The sequence below is a fragment of the Talpa occidentalis genome, unplaced genomic scaffold (genome assembly GCF_014898055.3).
Source record: "Talpa occidentalis isolate TD23 unplaced genomic scaffold, MPIMG_talOcc4v2.1 talOcc4.9, whole genome shotgun sequence".
NCBI classification, from domain to species: Eukaryota; Metazoa; Chordata; class Mammalia; order Eulipotyphla; family Talpidae; genus Talpa; species Talpa occidentalis.
Window position 1 is genome coordinate 19,029,274 of NW_023605305.1, and position 20,908 is coordinate 19,050,181.

General features: G+C 40.8%; 1 protein-coding gene across 1 annotated transcript; it reads left to right on the top strand.

The window, feature by feature from the left end:
- Positions 1 to 28: 28 nt before the first annotated feature.
- RBBP4 (RB binding protein 4, chromatin remodeling factor) lies at positions 29 to 20,011 on the top strand. The gene is made up of 12 exons (XM_037498300.1): positions 29 to 134; positions 682 to 829; positions 4,898 to 5,043; positions 10,793 to 10,966; positions 11,650 to 11,765; positions 11,884 to 12,044; positions 12,134 to 12,260; positions 12,403 to 12,480; positions 14,126 to 14,202; positions 14,309 to 14,366; positions 14,454 to 14,564; positions 19,006 to 20,011. Exons 1-12 carry the CDS (start codon positions 119 to 121, stop codon positions 19,069 to 19,071), a joined length of 1,278 nt encoding a protein of 425 aa, XP_037354197.1. The 5' UTR covers positions 29 to 118; the 3' UTR covers positions 19,072 to 20,011.
- Positions 20,012 to 20,908: the final 897 nt, after the last annotated feature.

Below are 20,908 nucleotides of genomic sequence, written 5' to 3' on the forward strand. Positions count from 1 at the left end.
CCCTCACGCAGGAGCGGCAGGAAACAATAGAGGCCGCGCGCGCAGAGCGAGCGCCCGCAGCCTCCCCGCCCCTCCCGCAACGCTCGACCCCGGGATCCCCCCGGCTCGCCCGCCCGCCATGGCCGACAAGGAAGGTAAGGGTGCTGGGGCCGCCCCAGAAGGGCGGGAAGCGGGGATGCCGGGCTTGCGCCGAGGCCTCCGCAGGGCCTAACAGGGCGGCCAGGCCCAGCTCTGCTGAGCGCCGTCCCCACCATCGAAGGCGTCGCCGCGCGGGGCGGACTAACGGGGCCCCGTTCCTGAGAGCGGAGGCGAAGCGGGCGGTGGGGGCGCGAGGGGGTGTTCGGTCCTTGTCCGCGCTCCGCCTGTCTCGGGGTGCCCCCCACCCGGCTCCCAAGCCCCAAGGGTCGGTGCTCGGGCCTGCTCGCCGGTCCGGCCGCCTTAGCGCCGCGGGGAGCATGCGCCGAGGCCCGCGCCCCAACGGCTAACGGGGAGTCTGGCGGGGAGGACCCGAGGGCCGTTCGGGCCCGCGAGGGGTGGGGGGGGGCGTTTGTGCCTCCGCCTTGAGATTTCTGCAAGTCTCTGTTTCTGAAATCGGACTCCGGAGCCGTGCCGATAGCTTTGGAAATATTTACTCGGGTTCCATTTGTGTTCACTAACTTAATGTCTCCAAAAAATGTTTAGCAGCCTTTGATGACGCAGTGGAAGAACGTGTGATCAACGAAGAGTACAAAATATGGAAAAAGAACACCCCTTTTCTTTACGATTTGGTGATGACCCATGCTCTGGAATGGCCCAGCCTAACTGCACAGTGGCTTCCAGATGTAACCAGGTGATATGAATCTCTTGAACGTTATTTTAATGTGTTGTCAAAGTAGATTTCTTACATTGATTTTTTTTTTTTCCTCCCTGTTTTCCTCTCTCCAGTCACCCGTAGAGGGCACGTGATGTAGACCTATTGGTGACATTTTTTCTAGGCCAAAAAGTAAGGCAAAATGTAAAACTATTTTGTAATTTAGCTGATAAGACGAAACTTGTTTCCTTTTTCTGATATTGAATAGCCGAGTTACAACTATAGTTGATACCAGTGATGTAAAACTTGTCAGCTACCAAAAGTATTGTGATTCTAGTTCTTTCAACAGAACAGGAATCTCACAGTCACTGGTAGTAGCTGGTTAATCATAAAATGAATGTGATGACGTCCCTGCCTATTCTAATAGAGGAGATGAAATATGATCAATTTAGCTTTCATTGTTGAGGGTGTACTAGCCACAGCTGAGGGCTTGCTATTTAGGTAAAGCACATTTCCTGCCTTGATTGTGTATATAAGGTGTAACGGTACAAAGTAAAAAAACATAAGTATGGCACAGAGAAAATGATCAGGGGATGGAAAAATTCCTCAACTTAGTTATTATCAGGAAAGCTTCCAGGAGGAATTGACAATGCCAAGATGGTGAATAAAGTTTTGGCAAAACCAGTATGCTTTGTTGGAATAATGTGTTTTTTATGTGTGTATGATGTAATGGATTTTTTTTATTTTTTTAATTATAAAACTGCTTTACTATTCAGAATGACACATAAATTATATTGTGTATTAATATAAATAATTGGATTCTCAAAGCTTGGCTTTAGTCATCAAGAGATTTGCAAAAGTGGTTATAAGCCTCAGCAATAGAAATTTTATATAAATTTTATTAAACTTAAGACGGAGTCGGCTACCTTTGCAGTGCATTAAAAAAATGGGGAAATTAACCTGAGGAAGTTACATAAAATAAACACCTAGGAATTCAGAGTTGGAAGCTTCTTTATCGTGATTAGGAGTTCCTAATTGATAGTTATTTGAATTCATGATAAGTGGATTTATATATTTCTGTCAGTGGCAGTTCAAACCATTTAGGACCTTGTGGCAGAGTATTTAATGAGAAATCGTTCAATGGTAGGCCTCCCCGGTGGCGCAGCGGTTGAGCGCTGGGTTGCAAAGCTGCCCGCAGCCTCTGCCTTGCGGGTTCGATCCCCGGCTGCTCCCCGGCCACCGGAGGAGGCTCCTGCATGGCGCGCAGACCTCTCCTGCCGCCCATTGCTCCCCTCAGTAGTGTACTCTGGTCCTTCTGCCTGCTCTGCTCCCTGTTTTGGCTCTGGTGAATTCTCTCACCCTCCAGCGCTTCTGACTGTACCCAGTGCTTGTATAAATAAATAAATAAATAAATAAATAAATCTTTTAAAAAAAAAAAAAAGTTCAATGGTGATGCCAAATTTACTATAATCCTGCACTGTTATGTCTACTGGACCAGCAGTGGGTCCCTAAATACTAACCACCCCACGCATACCTATGAAATTTTGAAGCCAATATTTTAAAAAGTTCCCATATAAAGGTAGTGGTTAACAAGACTTGGAAAACTGTAAATTAATACACAAGTCCCTGACATTGAAATCTGCACTATCATCTTAGTAGCTTTCAGCTTTTGCACATCTAGGTAGATAAACCTTTCAGCAATGTTTGACATTAATCCAAATACCCTGCCATTTTTATCCTTTTAAAAATTTACTCATAGAGCAATGTTGATTTTTTTTTTAAGATTTATTTTTAAGTAACCATACCTAATGTCAAGTGCTTAATTTCTTATGTGTGTTCTTTTTCTATATATATATTTGTTCATATCCTTTAAAAAAAAAAAAAACGCAACCCCAAGTACTGGTAGTTCTGTAATAGCCCTTCCTGCCCCCTGCAGAGGAATTCTTATTGGTATCTTTATACCCAGCTTCTGGGCTCTTCTTGATTTTTCTTTTTTTTTTTTTTTTTTTTTTTTTTATTCTTTCTTCATTTTTTTTTTTTTTTAAAGATTTATTTTTATTTATTTATACAAGCACTGGTTACAGTCAGAAGTGCGGGAGGGAGAGAGAATTCACCAGAGCCAGAGCGGGGAGCAGAGCAGGCAGAAGGACCGAAGTACACTGCTGAGGGGAGCAGCGGGCGGCAGGAGAGGTCTGCGCGTCATGTGGGACCCTCCTCCGGTGGCTGGGAAGCTGCCGGGGATCGAACCGGTGCTGCAGAGGCTGCGAGCAGCTTCGCAACCCAGCGCTCAACCGCTGCGCCACCGGGGAGGCCCTCTTCTTGATTTTTCATCTGCTTATTCTTGTCCTCTCTGGAGTATCTTTCCCCCGATATGACTTGTTCCAAATTGTACATATTGTATGTTGTATATATTCTTCCCAAATTGCATATATTCTTCCCAGGGAGGTGTCTCTCCCCCCCCCCCCCCCCCCCGTTGTATTTTCTTTATCATAATTGATTTTGGTTTGACATTTCTTGGGTTTTCTTTTTCTTTCTCCACTTTAAGAATTCATTCATAAGCTCTAATGAATTGTACTTCCCCAGTAAGAAAGGATTTTTCTCACCTGTGGGGGTTCTCAAACATGCATCATAATCAACTGGGAGGATTTTAACACCAAGCACCTGACCCCAAGTTTTTGTGTCACTAGATCTGGAGTGGATCTCAGAATGTTTTTCACTAAGTTTACAGATGATTCTGATACTGTTGGTCTTAGTATGCATTTTTAAAAACCTCTGCAGTCTTCTTTACACTGTTACATTAATCCTGAATAACTCAAATGATGCTGTGTCACTTAGAAATTTTCCAGGGTTCTTTGTTTCCTTCAGTATAGAGTTCAGAATGCCTTAAGCTGGCATTTAATTACCCTACAATCTGTTTTTAATCTGCTTCCTAGCCTTTCCCACTGAGTTTCCCATATCCAAAGTCATATTTGGACTGCAGGCCTACTTTCGTAACTTAGTTGTGTGATTTAGGTAATTTGTTTAGATTTCCTAAAATTCAAGTGTCTTCATTTTTAAGTTGAAATATGAAGTCATACTATTTAAATTACATAAAGTGTGTAGTGTGTGTATAAACCTTTCCTTTTGCTCACTTTTGGAATACTATCTCCCACTGCCCTTAGCTCCTTCTTCCAGGTTTTATATCTCATTCTGAGACCCATTGAGAGACCTCTTTATGAACACTTCCTTAATTCCAGAAGTAATCTTTACCTAAACTCCCATATTCTTGTGTTCCTTCACGTGGTGTATATATATTGACTTTACATTTGTTTACATGACTACTAATTGTCCCTGGATTTTTGAGGACGAGAATCAAATTTTAGTCACTTTTTACTCACATTTTATTTGCATCGATGTGTCCATTGATTGGGCACTTAGTAAGTCTTTAAAAAACTAGTTTACCAGGGTTCGTGTCGGGTTAAAATCTCAGCTCTACCAAGCCTCAGCCACTGTGACTTGAGTTTGATCCCAGGCCACGGAGCTAACTAGCCATATATGGCGCAGCAGACCTTTCCTGTCTCTCCCACTGCTCCCCTCAGCAGTGTATTTCAGTAGATCCATCTGTTCTGCTCCCTACTCTGTCTCCGGTGAATCCTCTCAACCATGGTACCTCTGGCCTATACCCCAGTTCTTATCTGCATAAATAAAAATAAATCTTTTAAAAAAAAAATTGTTTACATATTGTTGTTTATCTTTATTTCCCTTTGAATAAAGTTAACCTACCAAGTAACCTAAAGTATTAGTGTATCCTATAGTTGCTTTCTCCCCGTGCAACCCATTGTAAAGGATGAGTAGTTAATTCATGCTTTATTCCATTAGACTTTTTCCCTTCAGTAATCGTAAATTTTGAGCCAAGTTGTGAAAGAGTTATAAGGTGAAGTGCTGTATATTCCTCTGTTCATCCTTATATATGTATCTATGGAAGAGAAAAGTAGAAAATGTGATTCTTAATGATTTTTATCTCAAAACCTGATTGTAATAGTTCCTTTTGCATACATGTATATAACGGACTTTGCAGTCTGTCTTAGGGTTACTAACTTGAATAGTGACCATCTGTTAATATTACAGACCAGAAGGGAAAGATTTCAGTATCCATCGCCTTGTCCTCGGGACCCACACATCAGATGAACAAAACCACCTTGTGATAGCCAGTGTGCAGCTCCCTAATGATGATGCTCAATTTGATGCTTCACACTACGACAGTGAGAAAGGAGGTAGGACCCTTAAAGGTGCAAAGGGGTAATGATGAACATATGGATTACCCCTTTAATGGTTTTGAAGTGTCATATAAAAAGGACATACAGCTTGATAAAATTGTCTCTCAGTTTAGAAAGAAGATTTGAGCTTGGTTTTGTACCTTTCCTATAAACCTTCCTCTACTGTGTTTGTGGTTGGGGGATCTCTGGAATGAAAGAGACAAAATCTACTGTACATAACTGTCAGCATAGGACCTTTTGCCCCTAAGGGGATGAAAATTGGTTCTTGAAGAGGGTGATGTTAAAATTTCGTGGGCAGGGGACAAAAAGAGTGTCAAAAAGATTGAGCAACATTTGCTTAAATTTCCCTTTTCAGGTTTGAAATGATAGAAATGACAACAGTAGTTCTTGCTATGTATATAAGGATTAAATGAGCCATTTAATTACAGCAGAGAGCCTCCCCTTATCAGGAAATTTGGTCCAAGACCTCAGTGGATGCCTGAAACCACATATACTATCCTAACCCTGAACATACTGTTTTTTTCCTGTGTATACATACCTGGGATAAAGTTTAGTTTATAAATTAGGCAAAATTAAAAATTAAAATTATTGCCCAGAGATAGAAGATGAATTTTCCTTGTTTGTGCTTCTAAACCATGGATGTTTACCTTTTTTAATACTACATTTGATTGGTGGAATCTGTTCTTTTGCTCTAAGTTCTTTTGGGGCTTCAGTTCTTTGTCAGAATTGTAATGTACATTTATTTAATTTTTACATGATCCCATAGTTAGCTTAGCATGGTGCAAAATGCAAAATAAGTTCATAGAATAAAAGTCAACAAACTTGATTTTGTGTTACTTACTCAAGTGTCTTAAGTGTAAAATACGCTTACTGAAAGGACATCGAACATAAAGAATCAGAGGACTGATTGAGTCCCTGTTGTTCTCTCACTAGTCATGTGGTGTGAGATAATAATTTAGCTTCTTGAGCCTCAGTTTCCTTTCTAGTAAATGAAGATAAATTGTCTTTAAATGCAATTTTTGACTGCTTAGCTACCTTGCAAATGTGCGGATTGGTTATGTAATAAATTATTCTTTAAATCAAAAGGAATTATAATATGGACGATACTCCCCCCCCCCCATAAACTTAGCCCTATAGATCACTGTTAAGTTGATATATGGTTTTTCTGAATAATTTATCCTGTTGAAACACTTCATTCAGCAAATGGGTCAGGTACTCATATGCCAAGCATTTTTATTGGTGCTGGAGATAATAGCATAAAATGTGCTTTTCTAGCCCACTGTGTCTTCTGTGTAAACATATACAATATACCTTTTGATGGCTATATGCTATATCGTAATTAACCATCCTTTATTGACATTTATTTTTTATTTTTTTCCATATTTTGAGCTCATTTGCTTACATCTTTTTTTTAAGATTTATTTATTTATGCATACAAGAGCTGGGGTACAGGCCAGAGATGCCAGGGGGTGAGAGGATTCACCAGAGAAAGAGCGGGGAACAGAACAGGCAGATGGACCGAAGTACACTGCTGAGGGGAGCAGCGAGCGAGAGAGGAGAGGTCTGCTGAGCCATGTGGGCTGCTCCCTGGCTGCCCGGGGATTGAACTCTTGCTGCAGAGGCTGCGGATTGCTTCATAGTGCGGTGCTTAAACCCTGCGCCACCAGGGAGGCCCCTTTATTGACATTTAAGTGCCAATCTTTAGACTTCAAAAACAGTTCTTGTACAGGCATCATACATAGTTTTGCTATAGGATAATTTTCTAAGTGGTAAGTTAGGTCAAAGGCAAGAACATTTTTTAAGTATAATTGATACTGGGCCTCCCTGTGGCGCAGGAGTTAAAGTCTCAGCGCTATCAAGCTATCTCCAGCCACTGCGGCATAATTTCGATCCCCAATTTCTATCCTCAGCCAGGGAGCTAACCCACATGGTGCAGCAGACCTCTCCTGCCTTGCCCACTGCTCCCCTCAGCAGTGTATCTCAGTAGATTTGTCTATTCTCCCCACTTTCAGTTCTTATATTCATAAATAAATAAAATAAATTTTTTTAAAAAGTGTAATTGACACTGCTAAATTGCCTTTCAAAAAAGATTGGCCATCCTATCACAAGCAGATGTATTTGTGTCTCTGTGCCCTTGCACAGAGACTTAATATTACAATCTTTCTTTATTTTTTTTTTATTTATGAATACAAGAAATGGAGTGTAGGCCAGAGGTAGAACAGGTGGATCTACTGAAACACACTGCTGAGGGGAGCAGTGGGCCAGGCAGGAAAGGTCTGCTGTGCTGTGTGGGTCAGCTCCCTGGCTGGGGATCGAACTCAGGCTGCAGTAAGCTTTGGCTAGCTTGATAGTGCTGTCTTTAACCCCTGCGCCACCACGGAGACCCTACAATCTTACTTTAACTTATTTGAAATTTTTGTCTTTTGTCTATCTATATTTGTTTTTTGCTCATTTTTCTTTTGGGTTATCTTTAGTAAGTTATCCCCAACAAATAGGTTGTTAGATAATGTTTTCCCAGTTTCTTATAATCTTGAACACTTGTTTTGGTGTTAGATTTAGAATAGGAAGCTAAGCTTTTTTCCTAAATATTTAGCAATTTTTTTAAATACCGTGACTTTTTTAGATATACACTCAAATCTTTCTGGTAACTGATTTGGTTTTATGTCCTCTTAAGACCTTTGTCCCTCTTACTAATGCTTAATAATACAAGAACAATTATGTATGATACATGCATTTGCCTATGTAAATCACCAAATTTAATCCTCACTAGAAAACAGACATTACAGATGTTTTATAGAAGTTTCTTGCATGGTGGTTAGGTGGACAGCTTTCTAGTCTCTCTTTGCTCTCAGATGAAATGTCCTAGACTTTCAGATTGAACTTGATTACTATCTATTTGGCCCCTTTTGGTTTGAAGTAATTGATGACACGCAGTTTCAAAATGTCACTGATCATTCAAAGTTGAAAGAACTATGGTTTAGGCCTCTATTGATATTAAATAAAATTTGTGTTTATACTAATTAGGCCTAACTGTAGTCACATTTTGAGCCCTAAAAAAATAGATGTGAAATTTTACTTCAGTCTGTTACCGTAATCTTTAAATATTAACAAATATATTTTTAGTAACTTATTTGGGGAATGTTTTTTAAACACTTTTCTTTTGACTCAATTACATTTAAAGTTATTAAATCGTAGTGAAGCAATTGAATATTTGACTTCAGGATGTGAGAACTCACTTCTTAGTTTCAGAATATTTAATGAACTCTGAAAGTAACTTAGTAGTAGAAAATCAGAATGCTGGTTGCCTGGTTTTGGGGGGTGGGTATTGGTTGGGTAGGACAGGCTAGTACCTTGAGGGAGGATGCTGGATGTGGTCTATATTTTCATTTGGAGTGGTAGTTCCCCTGATGTATACAATTGCGAAAATTAATTAGGCTAGTAACTTTTACTGTGTTATGTTATACCTCAGTTTCTTTCAATGGCGTTTTAGGCAGAGAAAGGCAAATAAAATAGGAATACAGTTGGACCTTGATATTTATTCAATTATGTGTTGATCAGATTTTCTTCAAATTTGGCTTTTTGTGGATCAGCTTCGATTTGGGGGCCCCAAATTATTTTTTAAATAGATAAATCCTCTTAGAACCTCAAATCGAAGGCCTCCTTGATTGTGCAAGGGGTTAAATCTCAGCACTGTGAAGCTGTCAGTAGCCACTGCAGCACAAGTTGCCAGGGAGCTGACCCACATGGCGCAGCAGACCTCTCCTGTCTCGCCTGCTGCTCCCCTCAGCAGTATATCAGTCAATCTGCCTGTTCTGCTCCCCACTTTGTCTCTGGTGAATCTTCTTCCCCTGTACCCCTGGACTACACCCCATTTCTTGTATGCATAAATAAATAAATAAATAAATAAAAATACATCTTTTAAAAAAAAAACCTCAAATCATAAATTTGTAAGCTGACTTACTACTGTACTTTTACTGCCCAACACCAAAATAATCCACGAAATAATAATGACTACCCCTTGCTCTTTGAGCTCCATGCCAGCTATTGCTCCTCTTACTACTGGTATCTCTTTGCTGGCAGTTATTAAGCTTTTTTGTCATAGTCATCTATATTTGTGTGCTTATCACTTAAAGTTCCTTGAGATCATGTGTCATTTCTTGCCTTTTTTGTACATTGTAGATGCTTGTGGTTTGTAGTTAGGTGAGGTGGTTAATGTTTTTTGTTATTCTTTCGCGTCTTTGGAGTCTGCTTTGAATGTTTCATGTTTAGCCTATTTGTGAAATGTTTGCTTTTTAACTTACAAAATTATTTTGAAATTGGAAGTTGTCTAATAGGCCAACTGTAGTACCCACCTATGTCCTTTTTGAAAAGATTCTTGTCGGGCCTCCGTGGTGGCGCAAGGGGTTGAGCGCCACACTCTGAAGCAATCTGCAGCCTCTGCAGCACGAGTTCAATCCCCGGCTGGCCAGGGAGAAACCCACATGGCAAGGCAGGCCTCTCCTGTCTCACCCGCTACTCCCCTCTGTGGTTTGTTTCAGTCAGTCTGCGTGTTCTGTTCCCCACATTGTCTCTCGTGGATCCTCTCACCCCTTGGCATCTCTGGCCTGTACCCCAGCTCTTATATGCATAAATTAATAAATCTTTTAAAAAAAAAAGATTTTTTTTTTTTTGTCCTTCAAAAATGTGGTGTTTGCATAACAATGCTAATTGATAGAGCATTTTTTGTTTATAAGTTACCCTCACAACTCTGATAAATGGATAAGATAATTGATAAGAATGGATAAGAAATTGAGGGCTTTTTCCAAATCACCAAGCTCGTAAGTGGCAGCACTTATTAGGCCACGGTCTAGCTCTTACTTAGTACCTTAATCTTCCTTCTTTAATTCCTGTACTAATCATTAACTACCTTTGTTTATACCTTGCTTTGCCAAGATTACATAGTCACAAATTATACATTTTATAATGGTACTTGGAGAACTCTAAGTGCATACAGTAGTCATATGTGGATAAAAAATGTTTTCATCTAGTTCTTACCTACCTGGTTTATTTCAACCAAGGACAATGGTTGGCAAGTGTAAGTGAGGGGTTCGGAAAATGGAACCAGCAGTTGTAGCTCTGCTTTTTCTCATCAGACTAAGAAATGCTGCAGGGAAATGAATGCAGTGTGATATTTCAGAAAAGTCATCCCAAACTAGAGCTGCAGTTAAATGGTAGAAGAGAAACTCATTAGTACCTGGCACACGGTTTCCTAAATGTATAATCCGAAAATAACTTTGGTTTTATTTAATCTGTACACTTTTTTTTATACTTTAAATGAGATTTGAAAACCTGATTTTGAAGTGGAGTTAGCAGTATTCCTTGCTTTCAGGTGGTAATGTGGAACTTCTTATTAGGCATGTGACTACTTAGTCATTGTAGGTATAACTGAGAGAGTACTAGATTAGGAATCAGAAAATTGGGAATTAAGGTTCTGCCATAGTCTCGTAACTAATGAACAAATTAATGTAGGTACTCTTAAGCTTCTCCCAGTAAAACTTTTTTTTAGATAACTGTCTTCCCCTATTGTGTAGGACTAAAATCAAATGAAATAAGGGGTGTGAAAGACTTTATAGTACTAATAAATGGCTGCATTATTTCTAGCATTATATCAGCTGGCAAAAAACATTGCTAGTGTCATACTTTGAGTAACATCTATAACGTAGCTCTTGCTTTGTCCTCAATTGCAATTAATTTATCTTATTTACAGAATTTGGAGGTTTTGGCTCAGTTAGTGGAAAAATTGAAATAGAAATCAAGATTAACCATGAAGGAGAAGTAAACAGGGCACGTTATATGCCCCAGAACCCTTGCATCATTGCTACAAAGACGCCATCCAGTGATGTTCTTGTTTTTGACTATACGAAACATCCTTCTAAACCAGGTACCTGCCCTTTTCTATTCACATAAAATAGTCATTGCGGGAATGTAGTCCACTCAATCTGAGTTTAATTGCTTGTTTTTCTTTGAATAATTTAGGATCTTGTGGCTTACATTGGTATGTAGAAATAGTCTTCCTTCTTCCCTTGGTGAAAGGAAATAGTTTTACATAGAAAAGGTGATGGTGCAGGGCCTCCCCGGTGGCGCAGTGGTTGAGCGCTGGGTTGCGAAGCTGCCCGCGGCCTCTGCGGCGCTGGTTCGATCCCCGGCTGCTCCCCGGCCACCACAGGAGGGTCCCACATGGCGCGCAGACCTCTCCTGCCGCCCGCTGCTCCCCTCAGCAGTGTACTTCGGTCCTTCTGCCTGCTCTGCTCCCCGCTCTGGCTCTGGTGAATTCTCTCACCCTCCCGCGCTTCTGACTGTACCCAATGCATGTATAAACAAACAAATAAATAAATAAATACATAAATAAAAATACATGCCTCTTTAAAAAAAAATATTAAAAAAAAAAAAAAGAAAAGAAAAGGTGATGGTGCAGCTTAAGCATTATATATTTGGTCATAATGGGTCTCTCTTGCTTATAACTACCAAGAACTTTAGACCTATTGATCAAAATTCCATTATACTTTGTATAGCCCCTAAGAGGCAGGAAACCGGATAGTCTTGACGTGTTTTGTTACTTTTCAGACCCTTCTGGAGAGTGCAACCCAGACTTGCGTCTCCGTGGACATCAGAAGGAAGGCTATGGGCTTTCTTGGAACCCAAATCTCAGTGGGCACTTACTTAGTGCTTCGGATGACCATGTGTGTATCCTTCCCATTTTGAAATAAATCTGAGCTAGTTACCAGTTGGTTTCTTTTCTGGGGAATGTGGTGACGGAAGACCCTTCCTTTTAATGTAATTATTAATTTTACATTTAAGACCATTTGCCTGTGGGACATTAGTGCTGTTCCAAAGGAAGGAAAAGTGGTGGATGCGAAGACCATCTTCACAGGGCACACAGCCGTAGTAGAAGATGTTTCCTGGCATCTGCTCCATGAGTCTCTGTTTGGGTCAGTTGCCGATGACCAGAAACTTATGATGTGAGTAGAATCCATTCTTAAGTTTTTTCTTTTATTTTACCTAAATGTTAGGTTTAATCGCCTATTTCTATCTTTTTTATTTACTAAAGTTGGGATACTCGCTCGAACAATACTTCTAAACCAAGCCATTCAGTGGATGCTCACACTGCTGAAGTGAACTGCCTTTCTTTCAATCCTTATAGTGAGTTCATTCTGGCCACAGGATCAGCTGACAAGGTCAGTTTGGTTTATTTTAAGAGAAAATAATAGGGCGAATTTCTCCTGCTTCTTTTTGACTATACAGAGATCTCTTAGTTTGGGGTTTCCTTTTCCTCATAAAAAACTTAGTAATTGCTCTTGTGTTCTTTTTTGTACACAGACGGTTGCCTTGTGGGATCTGAGAAATCTGAAACTTAAATTGCATTCCTTTGAATCACATAAGGATGAAATATTCCAGGTAAGAGGAACTAAACTAATGCCACTTATTTTTTTTTAAGATTTTATTTATTCATTTACACAAGAATGGGGGTACAGGCCAGATGGGCGGGAGGTTGAAAGGATTCACCAGAGACAGAGCGGGAAACAGAACAGGCAGACTGACGAGATACACTGCTGTGGGGAGCAGCGGGCGAGACAGGAGAGGTTGGCTACGCCATGTGGGACCCTCGCCAACTGGCTGGGATCGAACTGGCGCTGCAGAGGCTGCGGGCAGCCTCACAGCAGGGCACTCAACTACCTGTGCTGCCAGGGGAGCCCTTTTATTTTTTTGCTTTTAATGCCTCTCATTTTTATCTGTTAGTAGTAGAAATTCTCTAGATGACCCTACCAATCTCTTTAGGAACTAGGATTGTTTTACCTCTTATTTTTGTACTTCAAACCGATCATTGCTCATCTGCATTCTTGAGATAATAAGAAAACAATTGTTTATCTCATCAGCCTGTTCTGACACTTGTCTCCTTCCTTTTTCCATTCTTTCACCCTTTATAACTTTCCGTGTCTGTTTATTTCAGTTAGAAGCACTGCCTCCATGTTTTGTCTCATTGGTTTGGTTTAAGCTTCTTTAACATAAAATGCCCTCTTTCTCAATTCAAGATATAGTTGTTACAGTATTTTCAAGGTTATTGCTAAGGCACTGTCAGAGCATTAAAATTTTATAGTGAGGAGGGCCTCCCAGGTGGCGCAGGGGTTAAAGACAGCACTGTCAAGCTATCCACAGCCACTGCAGCACGAGTTCGATTCCTGGCCAGCCAGGGTGCCACCCACATGGCACAGCAGACCTCTCCTTTCTCACCTGCTGCTGCCCTCAGCAGTGTATGTCAGTAGATCTGCCTGTTCTGTTACCTATTCTGTCTCTGGTGAATCCTCTCACCCCACCACACCTCTGGCCTGTACCCCAGCTCTTGTATGCATAAATAAATCTTTAAAAAAAAATTTTATTGTGAGGAAAGGCCTGTTTTAAGTCATTATTTTAAAAGCTAGTTTTGTCAAGTGTAAGGACCCTAAGATACTCAAAATTAATTTTGATGGTGTGAATGTGACATCTGAACTGGGCTCTGGGTCAGCTGTACTTTAGCACACATAATCTTTTTAATCTTTATTTTCTGTTCTTCTGCCTGCTCCAGTAAGTATTTTGGTCTTCACCCTATCTCTTTGCCCTTGCTTACAGTGCTGCTCTTGGCCTGAAGGATATCCAAAATCTTCCTTACATACTGCTAGCTAATGCTTTCTTTGCGTGGTGAAACTAGGATGTTATTTGTAACAATATGTGACTATCGCGTGTATACTAGCTAACTAATCATTGTAAAGAGTTCTTGATCACTTGTGATGCTGAATTCATAGTAAGTACTTGGGAAAATAATTCTGTATGTGTGATTTGTACTTTAGTTCTTAGGTCAGAATTGGATTATATTTTACTAGAGGCCAGAATTAGACCATAGGAATAGATAAGGTAAGATCTTGGAAAATACAGGTGGAATGGAACAACAGCTTAATGTCCTAGGCTTAGTACTACATGATGAGTTATGTATATGTCAGTATTTTAGGTGTTTATCCCTCAATTTTCTAATTGACAGCTTTTCTGTTTTCTTCATTCTGACGTGTAGGTTCAGTGGTCGCCTCATAATGAGACTATTTTGGCTTCTAGTGGTACTGATCGCAGACTGAATGTCTGGGACTTAAGGTAAATCTTATTAATTGCTCTTTAGGGAAGTTTTCTTTATTGACACTTTCTGATGTTAATTGTTGAGGGTAAATATGTTTTGACTTTTAAAATCTTGTTGTACTAGTAAAATTGGAGAGGAACAATCCCCAGAAGATGCAGAAGATGGGCCACCGGAGTTATTGGTATGTTACAGACATTAAACGGTATTTAAATGGGCTGTAATTTATTACCCTCTGCTTTTCATATCTTTGTTTTCCTTCCTCTTTCAGTTTATTCATGGGGGTCACACTGCCAAGATATCTGATTTCTCCTGGAATCCCAATGAACCTTGGGTGATTTGTTCTGTATCAGAAGATAATATCATGCAAGTGTGGCAAATGGTAAGTTGCATAGTCCTTTATTTTGGGGAGGTTAGATAAATTATGGACATAGTGTCAATTCACATTTATATGCTCGATGAATACAACTGGCATCTGTTTAGTTTTCTCCTGCATGTCTGCACACTAGCATTTCAGCTACCTGTTTTTTATCTTCCTATAGCTGTCCCTCTAGTATCTCAAACGCCACAAAATCAGACTTTTCATCTCATCTCCTTTCTCCCTTTCCTCCTCCTGACTTTTTTTTTTTTTTTTAAAGATTTATTTTATTATTTATATAAGCACTGGGTACAGTCAGAAGCGCGGGAGGGTGAGAGAATTCACCAGAGCCAGAGCGGGGAGCAGAACAGGCAGAAGGACCGAAGTACACTGCTGAGGGGAGCAGTGGGCGGCAGGAGAGGTCTGCGCGCCATGTGGGACCCTCCTCCGGTGGCCGGGGAGCAGCTGGGGATTGAACCGGCGCTGCAGAGGCTGCCGGGCAGCTTCGCAACCCAGCGCTCAACCGCTGCGCCACGGGGGAGGCCCCTCCTCCTGACTTTTGTATTTTCTATATGACTCCAGTGTTTCCCTAGTCTGCTGACAGAAAACTCAAGAGTTCTATTATCTATTCGCCTGAGTCTACATCAGTTCACAGATTTTACATTGTCTTTGTCTGCAATGTTTCTCCCTTACCTTACAAATACAGCATAAATACTCAGCTTCCCTGTTTTTCTTTCACACTTCAGTGATTTTTTTTCATAGTGTTTTGGGTTTTGGGGGTTTTTTTTTGTTTGTTTGTTTGTTTTTGTGGGACCCTCCCCGGCGGCTGGAGAACGAACCGGCATTGCAGAGGCTGCGGGCAGCCTCGCAGCCCAGCGCTCAACCGCTGCGCCACCAGGAGAGGCCCATAGTGTTTTTTTTTTTTTTTTTAAGATTTTTTTATTTATTTATACATATCAGAACTGGATGTAGGCCAGAGGTGCAGGGTGGTAAGAGGATTTACCAGAGACAGAGTGGGGAGCAGAACAGGCGGACTGACTGAAATACACTGCTATAGGGAGCAGCAGGTGAGACAGGAGAGGTCTGCTGTGCCATATGTGGGTTAGCTCCCTGGCTGGGGATTGAACTCAGGCCTTTGCAGTGGGCTGTCACAGTGGTAGTGCTGAGACTTAACCCCTAGGGAGGCCCAAAAGTGCCTAACTTTTGAATAATGGAAAGCCCAATAAATGTGTTCCAGAGCATTTGTGGTCTCTGGTCATGGGGAAAGTTTTGGGTCAACACCAGGGGAAATGTCTTAATAAACAGAAGATTCCTACTAAATAGCACTATTAATCAAAGGTGAAAAAATAAAAGTAGGGCCTCTCCGGTGGCGCAGCGGTTGAGCGCTGGGTTGCGAGGCTGCCCACAGCCTCCGTGGCGCCGGTTCGATCCCCGGCTGCTCCCCGGCCCCGGAGGAGGATCCCACATGGTGCGCAGACCTCTCCTGCCACCCGCTGCTCCCCTCAGCAGTGTGCTTCGGTCCTTCTGCCTGTTCTGCTCCCCGCTCTGGCTCTGGTGAATTCTCTCACCCTCCCGCGCTTCTGACTGTACCCAGTGCATGTATAAACAAAACAAACAAACAAATATAATAAATAAATAAATAAATAAACATGCCTCTATAAAAAAAAAAAAAAGAAAAAAGAAAAGTATTTGTGAGCCTACATTAGTAAATGGCATATGCTCTCCACACTTTGGAATCTTCTGTCTCAAAAAGAAGTATGCTTAGTTATGCAATATATTTACCACATACTGTAAAGTAGGAAAAGAAACACTGAAGAACAGTGTGATAGGGTTCTTTTATCTTTATTGTAAAATCTAAAGCATGTATAGGGCCTCCCAGCGCAGTGGTTGAGCGCTGGGTTGCAAAGCTGCCCGCGGCCTCTGCAGCGCCGGTTCGATCCCCGGCTGCTCCCCGGCCACCGGAGGAGGGTCCCACATGGTGCGCAGACCTCTCCTGCCGCCCACTCCTCCCCTCAGCAGTGTACTTCGGTCCTTCTGCCTGCTCTGCTCCCCGCTCTGGCTCTGGTGAATTCTCTCACCCTCCCGCGCTTCTGACTGTACCCAGTGCATGTATAAACAAAACAAACAAATAAATAAATAAAACATGTCTCTATTAAAAAAAAAAAAAATCTTTAAAAAAAAATAAAGCATGTATAAACAGAAAATCCACATCATCTATTCTTTGTAATACACCCACAAAATATTAACATAAAAAGTTGAGTTCCCACAGGAAGGGCTATGCCCCCTTGCATAGTTGGTCAGCTCAAGGTGTTGTACTGGTTTTGTGGGAATACTGAAGCAGTCTGGACTGCATCACCTTCAAGGGCATCATGTCCAGCCCAGTTGTTACTTGACTCTTTTTTGTTAGAATTGTCGTGGTATAGGAAGTAAACATTGAGTTTTGCATAGAGTTCCTAAAACCTTGGGATTTTCTGAGTAGTAAGAGTCTCTTTTGCTACTTAAAAAGGAACCCCTATTTAGTGTCATGGTGGGGCTGGTCTCCATGAAGGCCAGACTCTTGATTTAGAGAGACAGAACTTTCAGTCTCATTCCACCTGTAAATGGGGTAGGGGCTGTGGACCTCTCTATATGAAAACTTTAAAAAACACCATTGATTTGTTGATGAGTTTCTATATAGGGAGTTTATCTGTGCCGGAACTGTGGCACATAGTGTCAGGATTGAACTGAATTCTTGAGGACCCCGTTAGTGTAGGAGAATTAGAAAATTGGCGTCGGGGAAAAAGATACCACAGTTGTGTATATTTCATACCACTATAGTCAAATTATAAGAGCTTTGAAGACAAGACTATCCCATCCACTGCGGCATCTAGGCTAGTGACTTCTGCACAGATGTGACAGATGCTGAGAACAGTATAAAAATGGTTTTTGTATATAAGATTATGCCTTTGGGTATAGGTGTTTCATAAGAAGTAGAAGTAGGACTTATTTTATGCAAAAGCAGTTTTTCTTTTAAAAATATAAATTGAGGGGCTTCCCTGGTGGCGCAGCAGTTGAGCGCTGGGTTGCTAAGCTGCCCGCAGCCTCTGCCGCGCTGGTTTGATCCCCGGCTGCTCCCCGGCCACCGGAGGAGGGTCCTGCATGGCGCGCAGACCTCTTCTGCCACCGCCCGCTGCTCCCCTCAGCAGTGTACTTCGGTCCTCCTGCCTGCTCTGCTCCCTGCTCTGGCTCTGGTGAATTCTCTCACCCTCCTGCGCTTCTGACTGTACCCAGTGCATGTATAAACAAACAAACAAATAAATAAATAAATAAATAAAACATGCCTCTATTTAAAAAAATATATATATATAAATTGAGGGCCTCCCCTGGTGGCTCAGTGGTTGAGTGCTGGGCTGCAAAGCTACCCGCAGCCTCTGCAGCGCCGGTTCCATCCCCGGCCTCCAACAAGAGTCCCATATGGTGCACAGACCTCTCCTGCCGTGCCTGGTGCTCCCCTCTGCAGTGTATTTCATCAGTCTGCCTGTTCTGTTCCCCGCTCTGGCTCTGGTGAATTCTCTTACCCTCCCGTGCTTCTGACTGTACCCAGTGCTTGTATAAATAAAATAAATAAATCTTTATATATATATATATATATATATATATATATATATATATATATATATATATAAAAATAAATTGGGGGACTCCCTGGTAGCACAAGGGCTTAAGTCTGTGCACTATGAAGCTATCGGCAGCCACTGTAGCAGTCCCTGACCCACGGAGGTGCAGCAGCCCTCTCCTGTTTCTCCCGCTGCTCACTTCAGCAGTGTATCTCAGTCAGTCCGCCTGTTCTGCTCCCCATTCTGTCTCTGGTGAACCCTCTCATACACACACATCCCCACCGCATCCCTGGCCTATACCCCAGCTCTTGTATGCACAAATAAACAAAACAAATCTCTCAAATATATTATATAAGTAAATTGAGATTTGTAACATGTTTTTTGTTGATGGGGAAGTTCCCTTTGTTTAATGTACAATTCAGTGGTTTTAGTAGTTTCACAAACTTGTGCAACCATCACTATATTTACCCAAAAATGAGAGCCCCCTACTCATTGGTTATACCCATATTCCTCCATTCCACCCAACATGAGGCAATACCAGTCAACTTTTGTCTACGAATTTGCCTAGTCTAGACATAACTATGAATGCAGCCATACAATGTTACTGACACATTGCCAAAGTAATACTAGTGTGTGTATTTTATTTATTCATCACTTTGTAAACATTGGTGTTGCTTATAAAGGTTTTTGACAATTATAAATAAAATGTCTGGAGAAGGACTCATGGTTGATTATCCAGACAAACTATATACTTCAGTTAGACTGTCAGGCTCACAATCTGTCTCCCTGGTCTAATATATTTTGAAACCTTAGCTTCAAAAAACTTAGGTTTGCTAAACACTCTTTCTCTTTTTCTTGTTTTTGGGCAGGCAGAGAACATTTATAATGATGAAGACCCTGAAGGAAGTGTGGATCCAGAAGGACAAGGGTCCTAGATTTGTCTGTACTTCTTGTGATTTTAGACTCCCCTTCTTTCCTCTCAACCCTGAGATTGATTTAACACTGGTTTTGAGACTCAGACTTGTTCGGCTAACCCTCTGCATTAGGTACCTTCAACAATGTTATTAGCTCAAACAAGAGGGTATTTTCTAAATATTAACTGGAGGACTTGATTCAGCAAAGCCACAGACTTATATTTAAATTTTCTTCAGGAATTTTCTAGTAACAAAGATCTAAAGTAGCCACAGAAAGGGGAATGTTGTGTATGGTTATTTTTCTTCTATATCCCCAAGTTTTTCAGACTCATTTAAATAGAGGTTAGAGTGAGTAAGGTATAAGTGAGGTAGGTGTCTGAGCCATGAAATACAAAGACTGCAAGATGTTCTTTTTATTCAGGAAATGGGGGAGATTTGAGTCATAAATTCCTACTCTAAAATCTTCAGACCTGACTTTTCAGGATGCACATTTTTCTATGTAGACCATTTTCTCAGTTTCTTCAGTTGAGTCATAGCTATGTGTTCTTCTTTTCCCATATATTTTTGCTTGTTAGTGTATTTCTTGAGCTGTTTGCATATTTCTTTCCTTTCTGTGAAATGGGTTTTTTTTTTTTTTAAAAAAAAAAAAAAAAAAACAAAACTTGGGACCACCAAGTTGTAAAGATGTATGTTTTTACCTGACAGTTATACCACAGGTAGACTGTCCAGTTAAGTTGAGAAGAGTGAATTGATAGCTTGTATTTGTTTTTAAAATTAAATTAATCCTGGATGAGTTGCTTTTTTTTTTTCTTTTTTTTTTTTTTTTTAAATAGAAGTTAGTCCTTTACCACTAGTTTGATACCATCTCTGTTTGGGTGACCTGTTTTGCCAACAGGCCTGTTACTCTCCATGACTAACTTGTGTAAGTGCTTACAATGGAATAAATTGCTTTTCTACATAACCCCATGCTGATGGGCTTTATTTAATATATAATATCCATCAAACACCAGTCACTGGCTTCTAGAAGAGTTGTTCAGGTCACAGTTGTTTTCTATGGTCTTTGACATTCAAGAGCAGAATTAAATGTAATAGACTCAGAGCAATAGAAAAGAGTTTTTACTCCTTCCCAGGAAGTGAAAAACATAAGAACAGTGAATCAGAGGTACATGGATTAGTCTTTGATAACCATCTCTTTGAAGTTGATCTCTCTAGAGGACTACGTGGACTTTCGAGAACATCAAAGGCAGTGTGGCAGAGAGAATTTAAGGCAAAAATTTCATTTTTCAAAAGGTGTTTGAACCTTTTCTCACAAAGGTTGAGTCTCCCCAGTATATTTTTTACTGGGGGCTGTACGTAGAAGTTAGAAATAATAGGCTTTATACAAGTGCCATAACCAGGTAAAATGCCTGGTTCCTTCACATTTGATTTAACTGAGTGGATCCTGCAGACCCAAAGTCATTTTCATGATGTAAGATCTTTGGGGAAATCTGAATATCCTTAGTTAGCTTTTAGGTTCGAATCTGGGTTGGTTCCTTTTTTCCAAGTCAGTAACTCTTTTAGAGAATTATGAAAGTTATCATGAGTTATAAGTAAACTATAAGTCAATTTAGACTTAAAAGTAAATGCTGTAAAAAGATTCATTCAAAGTCTTAACACTCATTTTATGAAAAGATTCAAATTGTAAACCTATGTGATAAAAATTGGTTGCCTTTTTTTGATTCCTCCTGTACTCCAAAAAACGTTTTTGGTTTGTGTCAATACCAGTCAAGATACATCTTCACAACACTGCAAGGATCCTTTACTCGGTGTGCACGTGAGGATTGTTGCTGCTGCTGCTGCACAGGACACTCATTTTTCC

Excerpts from the sequence above, each read along its gene's own strand:
- RBBP4 (XM_037498300.1), top strand. Across the intron at positions 12,045-12,133 it reads GATGACCAGAAACTTATGAT|TTGGGATACTCGCTCGAACA; the intron begins GTGAGTAGAATC and ends TATTTACTAAAG. Across the intron at positions 12,481-14,125 it reads ATAAGGATGAAATATTCCAG|GTTCAGTGGTCGCCTCATAA; the intron begins GTAAGAGGAACT and ends TCTGACGTGTAG.